At 39.0% G+C, this 10,779-nt stretch overlaps 1 protein-coding gene across 1 annotated transcript in view; it reads right to left on the bottom strand.

The window, feature by feature from the left end:
* Positions 1-4,653: 4,653 nt before the first annotated feature.
* med27 (mediator complex subunit 27) overlaps positions 4,654-10,779 on the bottom strand; it is a 190,947-nt gene continuing 184,821 nt past the window's right edge. The window contains exon 8 of the mRNA XM_055660032.1: positions 4,654-5,887. Coding sequence (XP_055516007.1) covers positions 5,753-5,887 — 135 coding nt within the window. The 3' untranslated portion in view covers positions 4,654-5,752. The remainder of the gene's footprint in view (positions 5,888-10,779) is intronic.

The following is a 10,779-nucleotide window of genomic DNA, read 5'->3' as shown; positions in this document are numbered from 1 at the left end:
GTAGAAAGAGACAAGAGGAAAATATCCACATTAACTCAGGCTACTTTCCTTGCCTTAACATTATACTTGTTTTACAATCTTACTCATACTTTACAAGCATGATCACTATTATGATACAGATAACTCACCAGACAACTTAAACACAGAGAGATCCCTCAACGAGCAACTAACGACCATCTGATTTGATTTCATTTTTATGATTGACTTGGCAAATGAAATTCCTCGTATGTTGCAAAACATACTTGGCTAATAAAGTATTATTGTGATTGTCATTTTGTGGCCCCTTTTGGCCATTCTTATCACCCGCTTGAGTTCTTTCCTCCTTCTTTTATATCCCTCAAATTCCCTGTCTGCTTCCATCCTCTTAAACTGTGCTTGAACTTCCTTTTTCTTTTTGACCAAATTTACAACATCTTCGGTCACCCAAAGTTCCCTTATGTTGCCATTCTTATCCTTCCTCATTACTAGAACATGTCGGTTCCGAACTTCAATCAAATCTTTAAACAACATAAGTGGACTTATCCAATAACAACTGCTCCCAGTGTATCCTCCTGATCTCCTGCCTAATATGTTGATGAGAAATATCCATAAGTTAGACCTGGCAACAATAAAAGAATGTGAATATTTTTCCGAGTCAGTATGATATCCAACTCGAAATGAAACATTGAGGTGGTGGCATTCCCATGTTCCTGGGAATTGTCATTCTTGATGTTGGTTGCGGGTAAGCTGCTATCAAGAAGCCAAAGTGAGCAAATGTAGTGCACGCCATGCACCAGAGGGAGGAAAGGGATGCTTAGAGTGCCTGATGGAATGCGTCACAAGGGCTGCTTGGTCCACGATGTTGAGGTGCTTCTTGAAAACGTTGGGAGCTGCACTCATCCAGGCAGCTGGGGAGTGTTCCATCGCACTTCTGTCATTGGTCTTGTAGATAGTGAAAAGGTTTTGGGTGTCGTATGCTACATTACTCACCATGATATAGTCTCTGACCTACTCATTTGCAGGAGCAATATTTTTTTGGCTGGTCCAGTGAATTTCTGTTGAGAGGTGAGCCCCAGAACGTTGATGATGGGTACGTGGCCATTGTCAAGTTAATGAATGTCAAAAACAGGTCATTAAAATTCCCTTTGATGAACATGGTCATTAACTAGCATCTCTGCAGCCTGAATACTACCCGTCACTCTATACCTGAATGTTGTTTAGATTTTACTGCATGCAGAAATGGGCCAAATGTGGAGTTGCAAATGGAACTGAGTACTGTGATCACCAGCAAATATTTCCGTTTCTGAATTTGAGTAAGTAAGGTCATTGATGAAGCAGCTACATATAGTTTGCCCTTCTTGAAGCTTTCTTACTATTCTGCTTAAGGAACAAGAAGTGCTCTCGGGGAGAAAGTTCTGAAAGATAGATTTGACGACAACAAAGTAACACAAGTATTTTTACAAGTCAGGATCCTGTACAGACCCTAAGCATCTTCTGCCACGATGTCCTGGGAATGTGATGATTGACCTAATAGTTCTCTTTGTGCAAGATATAATTGCAACAATTGCAGTGTTTGCCCCTTGATACCCATTGATTTTATATTTACCAGGATTCCTAGATGCCAGTCACCAAAATAAAAATTATGTTTTATCACATTCAATTTAAAAGCAATCAAGTGTTTCCTTTTGTGAGAGAAATTCCTTTTGTGAGAGAGAGAAATTTGAATTACCGGCAGGTGAAGCAACATCTGTGGATGCAACGTGATGGTTGACATTTCAGGTTGGGATCCTGCATCAGGACCGCAACCTGAACAATGACCCTCACTTTGCCTCCATAGATGCTCAGCTCACTGAGTTATTCCAGCAGTTTGTTTGTTGCTCCAAATTCTAGCATTTGCTGTCTCATGAATCTCCATTAGAATTCAGAATCACCATATTAAGAAGGAGATGAGACTTTCTTTTCTCATAGAATGATGGAATATTTTTAAGGCAGAGGTGATAGAAGCTTCACTCGTAGAGTGAAAGGTTACTTTATGACATGATAATGCTGAACTGCATTCAGTAACCAACACACCCTATAATCCCCTTCCCTTCAATCCACTCCAGCTTCTTTACAAGAACCTATATTGCATCAGGACCGCCGTAGGTTCACAAGGTTAATTCCCGGGATGGCAGGACTGTCATATGCTGAGAGAATGGAGCGGCTGGGCTTGTATACTCTGGAATAGAAGAATGAGAGGGGATCTTATTGAAACATATAAGATTATTAAGGGTTTGGACACGCTAAAGGCAGGATACGTTCCCGATGTTGGGGGAGTCCAGAACCAGGGGTCACAGTTTAAGAATAGGGGGTAAGCCATTTAGTTCAGAGATGAGGAAACACTTTTTCACACAGAGTTGTGAGTCTGTGGAATTCTCTGCCTCAGAGGACGGTGGAGGCCGGTTCTCTGGATACTTTCAAGAGAGAGTGTGATAGGGCTCTTAAAGACAGCGGAGTCAGGGGATATGGGGAGAAGGCAGGAATGGGGTACTGATTGGGGATGATCAGCCATGATCACATTGAATGGCGGTGCTGGCTCGATGGGCTGAATGGCCTACTCCTGCACCTATTATCTATTGCATCACGGCCCCAAACAGAAACAGAAATGCTATGCCGAACATGAATCATTTTCCCTTTCCTCTTCAGCTTTGATGATAATCCAACATAGCAAGTGATGATATCATGTGAGGTAACAGGGCATTTGGTATCTTACTTTGGATAAGCGTACTGGCGTTTAATGCATAGCCAGGGTGGACACTGCAGGCAGCATTCATAAACACAGCTGGCCCCATCATTCTGAACCATTATATTGCATCTCCTCACTAAAATATCAAAGGCTCAGCACTGAAAATTATTATTCTGGGTGAATTTAATCTCAAAGCAGGAGCAGAGAAAAAGGAATCTTGAAAATGTGATTGAATGAAAGGTTGTGACAAAAGTTAAGAATTTAATTTTAAATTTAGTATCTTGAAACCTTCAGCAATTAAACATTTGATTAGTAGTTAATTAAAAACTATCACATTATTAAAGGATTAGTTGACTTGCAATGACAGCTTTTTGTGGCAGGTTCATCTTGTTTCGACCGTGTAAACATAGCAACATCATGCTGGTCAAAGCATAATAATGATATGGCAAACAGCAAGATGCTTGTAGACCAGAGTGCTACAACTTACCGCTTTTAAAGTGGTATCTGCCTAACATTGCAGTGCTGTGCGTTTGCTAGTGTACCTTCAGTCTCACAAGCACTTTGACTGCAAAATCTGGGACCTTCAAATTCTGCTTCCACTGGAGTTAGACATTGGTCACGCCCTAATGTATCAGAACTGCACAGAACCAGGTAAATAGATTGAAAATTCATGATTAACAACCTTGGCGCTGTTGATTTTGCAATTACTTGCTTATAACAGATTTATTAGCACTGAACCATTTTTCCAATAAATGTTAGCAAAAAAAAACCTGTCAGGGAGATAACAATAAAACTAAATTGTCGGGCTATCGTCTTAATTGCATTCACTCCTTCCAGAGAACCTCTGAGCTGAATGGACTGATTCTAATGCTTCTTGAGGCATTATTCCATATTGCAAATTTTATCTCTGGTCAGTTTGATAATTAAATCCCATGGATTTTAACCTTTTTCTGACTCATTTCATATAAAGATTATTGAACTATGGGCAGGAATTGAACTGAATTATTGCCAAAATTAATCACCAGAAGATTATGAATTTGAAACTTGCAAGAGATTTGGATCATTTTCTATCCTCTACAATTTTACTGAGCAGATGTCTTTGTTGATATAATAATGTTATTACAATAATTGTACATTCTTCCTGTGGGAGGACATGGGGACTTGATTGTGGTACACAAGTACTGGAGACAGCCAAGCTGCTTCTCTAGGCACCCGCGACTGACACTGCAATCATGGTCAAATGTTTCACATTCAATTAATTGAGAGTTCAAATGACAGACCATGACTGAACCAGATTAACAGCAGCTGTCCCGATTAGGGAAACAAGTCATCATCATTATATTCACTTAAGTGCTTCTAATACCACTGGATTTCAATGAGTAATATGACATGTACTACTCTTTATGCACAAATGTTAAACTCAGTACATAATACAGCTACAAATCTGCACCGACTTTGATTGACACAGAAAAGAGATATCAGAGAGATGAAGAGAGTTATTTACTCCAGATATAGGTTTGATTAGATACTGATCGCTTTAATATTGGAAGTAACATCAATCCTCAAACAACAATACACTATCACAACAGTGACCCTTCACTGCAGCAGAAAATGCTTAACGGGAACGCTCAGTGAAGGGTCACTGTTGTGATAGTGGAATCTATACTTGGGAGAGCAGCTGCAGATTTTGGTTGGTATCTGTAAAATACAAACTCTTTGAATGAAGGGTTATTCTATTTCTGCTGATGTTGCCTGACCTGTTTGAACATCACTAGCACTTTCAATCGTTCCATATGCCACGCATCTACAGCACTTTTGTAATTAGAAACAAATGTTGGTGGCTTTCCATATAGATGACACCAATGTTGCATCAACCTAACTTGTTTTCATTATGTAAAATTTAGATTTTGGAATATTTATCTTCAATTCAAAATTTCTTAAAAACACTATAGGCTTTTTGTGATTTATTAGCACCCGCTGGTATTTATGTTCAAAATGTCAATAAAATCAAACATTTCATCTCAGAACCAAAATGTAAGGAATTTTAATTACAAAAATAGCATTTGAATAAACAAACTCAGTTATTCTTTATTCATCATCTATCAACTGTCCATTGGATTATTTAATCACCTCTACCTTTAAAAACACACATTCCCTATCACAAAGAAAGATTGGTGGAGAGGGAAATGGTGTTAATGTTTCCTAATAAGAGCTGCTTCACCTTTTTGTTTGAACCAATAAATGTTAAGATTTAACAACCTAATTATGAAATGCAAATGAAGAAAGGTTGTTGTTCCACAGGAACATCTGATCAGATTTCATCTATTTCTCAGTTTTGTTCTCCCCTCCCTCAAATTTCTTTAATAGGAGTGTTGAAATTGAAGTTGAGGATGAGATGTTAACTTGAGTTTTGCAACAGACAAGGCTGCAATCTCCAGAATGGTATATATTATAATTAGTTTAGCTGATGAAATAAAAAATACTACAGAGAAGTGAATTTCAATTTCATGGTGAGATGTGAGAACAAGATCTGACCCAAGCGTTTGTGACAAAAAGCAAAGTAAAAAAGAACAAGAGGACACAACCCTAGGCAACATGTTGCTGTAAACATTAATGATTGGACATTTAAATGGGAGCTTTATGAATTTCTTATTTGATCAGTGCATACACTGAGACAGCCAAGAATACTGGTAAGACAGCTTGACCCTTCTCTCAAATAAAGGAACGTGATGTGAATGTGGGAACAGAAAAAACAAAATGCATTAAAAAAGTCCTAATGCACACATGAAAACCATGATTTAAAATGTACCCATAAAAATGTTAAATCTAATCATTTACATACCTTATCTGAATGTCCCACTGTTTCTATCATTTTGATGTATTTTATAATAAAATACTTTTGCCTGAATAGAAAGATGTTGGAGGAATCATTCTACCCTCAGGAATTCATTTAAACTAGGCTTGTTGACTGACTGTCCTTCATTTCCTGTGCTGTACATGCCACAATTTCCCGATATGATCCTTAATAACTAGACCAGGAGTTGAACGTTACTGCCTGCAAGTATCGTGAAAGGCCTCTAGCGTGCGAAAGTCTCTCCACGTGGGAGGCAATCCATCCTGAAGAAATTTTCCACACCGCTGACACGTAGCCTGGAATAGCTTAATGTAACTTCGCAACCAAGTCTGGAAAAAAAAATCAGAGTAACACGTGATCAGTAGTTTTAATATATAATTGCATTTTAATTTTTCAATTGTAACATTGATTGTTACGCTTCACTCAAAATGAGAACTTCCAGCTCCTCAGTTTTAAGACAAGGATAACAGCTTCCACTCAAGCTCTGTTATAGATCTCCAATATTGAAATATCACAAATTAAAATACAGCAGCCGCACAGGATCGACTGGAAGATGCCATTTGCAACACCTGTCTTTTTGTAAATTCCCAGCTCACTGCACCCATGATGAGTTCTACTTTACCAGCGTGAAAGGTCAGAGGAAGGATTAAGCCCGTGCTTCAATATTTATGTGAACACAACTAAAATGCTGTGTTTTAAAGGATCTGTTTTATTCTGGTACCACGCAAAAATTGGTGGAGATTGATATGTAATCAAAATGGTGATTTTTATTTTGCTCAAGTTTGCAGGTACAAACACGGTCCATTAATCATCTTGCTCATTACACAGTGTTTAATCAACTCCACAGGAAAGCTACTTAATCAAAATGTTAAAATGCATAACATTCCCCAGTAAAGCAAGTTTAAAAAAAAGAGAACCAAGTTCTAAAGAAGTTTATGGCCTCAGTACAGAAGGATTGTGTGAAACTTGATGGAATCTGGAACAAAAAGCAGAACACTATAATAACTCAGTGGGTCAAATGGCAGCTGTGGAGGTAAATGTGTATGTCGCTGTTTTGGGTTGAGATTCTGCATAGGGACTGTACGGGAGGAGAAAGGAATGCCAGTAGATAAGAGTAGAGATGTGGGACAGAGGTTGGTAGGTGATAGGTGGAAGCAGATAGGAGGGGATGGTGGGCAGATAGAATCAGATGGGAGGAGGAGGGTGGAGGGGATAGGTAAGGTGAAAGATCAGTTGATCAAAATTCAGGTCTGGCATATTCCAGTGTGGAAAAAAGACAAGGATGGCAAGGTTCAGGAACCCTGGATGATGAGAGATGTTGTAAATGTGCAAGATGCTATAAAAATGGAAAAATAACCATACAGTGCACTCCATAATTAATAAAGGATGGGTCTTTGCCCCAAACATTATGGAGGGCACTGTATGTAAGCTTGAGGAACTGAAATCACATAAGGAAAATAAAGGTAGCATGAAATAACTCAAATAGGGTATCTGGAGGCCAAAAGAAAACATGAAATATCCTTGGTGAGTAGGACTAAAAACAAGAGGGGAGCTGGGGAAAAGGTAGGATCACTCTAGAATAAATATGTGAACTTTCGCCTGGAGCTAATGTAAAGAGTACTTTGTATCATTATTCATCAAGGATAAGGAATGGTGATTGTGAGATCAGTATAGGTATACTAATACTAAGGATATATTGATATCAAGAAGTAGGTGGTGTTGAGTGCAGAAAACAACAGCGATTGTTGGGGTTGGGATTGGGTGAGTGCACAAAACAGACTGCGAACAAGAACTGTTCCTTGCAACTAACAAAGAAACAGGACTAGCTAAAGCACATGTGAGTGTCGTGGCTATCTTTTGATCTGCAGAAAGTGGGAGGAATAAAAAAAGATGGTATTCAGGGCAAGGGCAAGTTCTGCCAAGGAGATGAGAATGTTCATACAGGAGAATTGGTTGGGTTTAGTTTAGTTTAGAGATAGTTTAGAGATTAGTTTAGAGGTGTTTCTTCAAGAAAGATATGGAAGGCTCAAAGACCTTTCTGAAGGGGGATGGAGGTACAGAGACTGGACATCCATGCTAAAGATGAGCCAGTTGGAACGGGGGAATTGGAAGTTATTGAAAAGGTGGAGAGCATGAGAGGTGCAGTAGTATAAGTGAAAAAGGACCGGATAATGGGAGGAGATGGAGTCCAGGTACAAAGAAATAAGTACCGGTGGGCATGAGCAGATAGAAACAACGGGCCTGTCATGGAGCTTAGGTATGGTGCAGAAGCGGGCAGTGTGGGATTGAGGCATCGTGAGGTTGGATACTGTGGATGGGAACTCTACTAATGTGATGAGATGAGATCTGTAATTGGCTGGAAGGCAGCAATCTGTTCCATGATGAAACATAGTATTTCCCAAATAGTGGCAAGCGAGTCAAACACAAGACTAAATCACTATATTAGTCTGAAGAAGGATCTCGATCCGAAATGTCACCTATTCCTGCTCTCCAGCATTTTGTGCCTACCTTCAGTTTAAACCAGTGTCTGCAGTTCCTTCCTGCACACTACATCTATCTATTTAGGATAATAAACAAAACGGGCTTTGTCTTAAAATTTTCAAATGTATTACTATGGACTGATTTTCAAAATCAGAGTACTGGGTTGTATTGATACAAATATTGGTGAAAATTATAAAATATTACATCCATTTTATATTTAACTAGACCAAGTGGCACCCGTTTCTCAAACTGGATTTTGTAAAGTTTAAAATGTGAATAACGTCATATACCATAAATCTGAATGAAACCTGATACAACACACCCTAACCTTCCCTGCCTCCCTCCCTCCATAATCCCTCTCCCCTCCCTACCACCCTTGATGTCATTGCGAGGTGGAAGCTGCTGTTTTTTTTTAATGTAAATGAGGTTCCATTGTGATGTAATTGTGGGGTGGAACACTGCTGACGGACAGTTTATGTAAATGTGATCCCATTGTGACATCATACCCTGCTAACTGTCAGTGCAGGTTCAAGTGATTTTTCTCAAACTGGATTTTGTAAAGTTTAAAATGTGAATAACTTGTAAATTATTCTATCAATCTGAATGAAACTTGATGCACCACACCCCAGGAAAATGGTGAGTAAAGGTGGGCCAAAAAGTGCAGCGCTACCGTGTACCATTTTGGTGTAATTTCAGGACCATCCAGACAGACAAGATGAGAGTTTTAGTAATATATGGATAGATACATGTCCATAAATACCCAATATAACAGAGCCAGCACAGCTGAAAAATATAAATCCCATTTGTTTTCAAATTTGGGGGTGTTTATTACTTATAAAGCTGTTTTTAATTAATTGTTTTATCTGTGCGACTCAGCTGAAAAACTCATTAATAACTTATATATCCATCTGAAGCAAAATGCTAGTGAAAAGATGAGTTTCACTAAAGCCCTTAAGGACCCTGTTGGTAAAAGAGGGACTTCGCCAAAGACCTGAAACTGCTATGATTTAATCTTGCAGATGAGATTGTTATTAAATGTGGAGCCACTGAAATGAAAATAGCATGAAATAATCGTGTTTTCCTTTAAAATATCTCAGATTGAATGCCTGCATTAGCCATGTCACTAGTACAGCAACATGGTCTTTTTGAAGATGAGAACATGAACATAATGTATCTTTCTTCGCTCCATAGATGCTGCTGCACCCGCTGAGTTTCTCCAGCAATTTTGTGTACCTTCGATCTTCCAGCATCTGCAGTTCCTTCTTGAACAACATAATGTATCTGCCTGTTTTGTACCATCACCAACCTCTCCACCAGGTGCTGATGGAAGAACACATCTTGTACGTTGTATATATTTTTAAAGCTGACCATTAAATTATCTGAGGAAGGTTTTAGCTTTGATATATCAGGAAATATATTTCAACCCCATCCCCACATTTAAATTGATTTTTGTGGATGTATTCATCCAGCAAATTCCAAGCAGAATAGGATAATTAGGATAATTATTACTGAATGGCCTAAAGACAGAAACACATCTTAAATTTGTAGGGGCGGCGCAGTAGTAGAATTGCTGCCTTATAGCTACAGAGACCTGGATTCTAACCTGCCTATGGGTACCGTCTGTACGAAGTTTGTGCATTCTCCCTGTGATCGCATGGGTTTTTTCTGGGCACTTCCTCCCACATTCCAAGACGTGCAGATTTATAGGTTCATTGGCTTCTGTAAATTGTCTCTAGTGTGTAGGTTAGAACTAGTGTATGGGTCATCGCTTGTCGGCGTGAACCCAGTGGGCCGAAGGGCCTGTTTCCATGCTGTATCTCTAAACTAACACCAACCCGCGGATTTCCTTGAGGAATTTAGGATATCTATAGTAACCAAAGGAGTATGCAGCCTGGTAAAGCAGCTCTATGCTACCATGTAACCCAGCAAGAGGACATTTATCTAATCTGTAGTACTTTGTTAGCAGCTGACATGCTCATCCCGATACAAACAAGAAGCAACTATTCTGGCGAGAGACTTCCAGAATGCAAACTAGTCTAGCCGTTCTTTAACTTGCAATGAGGTGATTTCAATTTGCCTTAAATAGAAAATAAATTTCTGATCGAACCACATAAATTCAGAAAACAAAAGGATCCAAAGTTAAAGGTGACCATTTAAAACTTTACAGTCTTGAAAGATTCTTGCACTTCATTTCTCCAAGTTATTTTGATTTGAGTATCTGCAATAAAGTATCCCTACCCAAACCATCCAATCCTTTTATACTGTATGCTGGATAATCAAGAAAGTATCAGCAATTAGAGAAACATTTTTGTCACAAGTTTAACATGCAGAACTAATGGTTAAGATCAGACGCTAAAATTACACTACTATGAACTACTCGCTTGGATGTCAAACATCAAACAGTTGCGATGAAGATGAATGGATAGTCTTTAAAGTGAAGTAGTAAAAAGCGAGGCATCAGGTTTGAATATAAGAAATGTAACGTTTAATTGGTTTTTACAGCTGCCATAGAATGATCATGTAGGTGTGGGTCAGACCCTTATTTTTTGTGTGTGTGTGTGTGTGTGTGTGTGTGTGTGTGTGTGTGTGTGTGTGTGTGTGTGTGTGTGTGTGTGTGTGTGTGTGTGTGTGTGTGTGTGTGTGTGTGTGTGTGTGTGAGTGTGTGTGTGTGTGTGTGTGTGTGTGTGTGTGTGTGTGTGTGTGTGTGTGTGTGTGTGTGTGTGTGTGTGTGGTTGAAAGC

This window comes from Leucoraja erinacea, chromosome 31 (genome assembly GCF_028641065.1).
Source record: "Leucoraja erinacea ecotype New England chromosome 31, Leri_hhj_1, whole genome shotgun sequence".
NCBI lineage: Eukaryota > Metazoa > Chordata > Chondrichthyes > Rajiformes > Rajidae > Leucoraja > Leucoraja erinaceus.
Note: the sequence above shows the minus strand (reverse complement) of the source record. Positions and strands in the feature narration are given on the sequence as shown.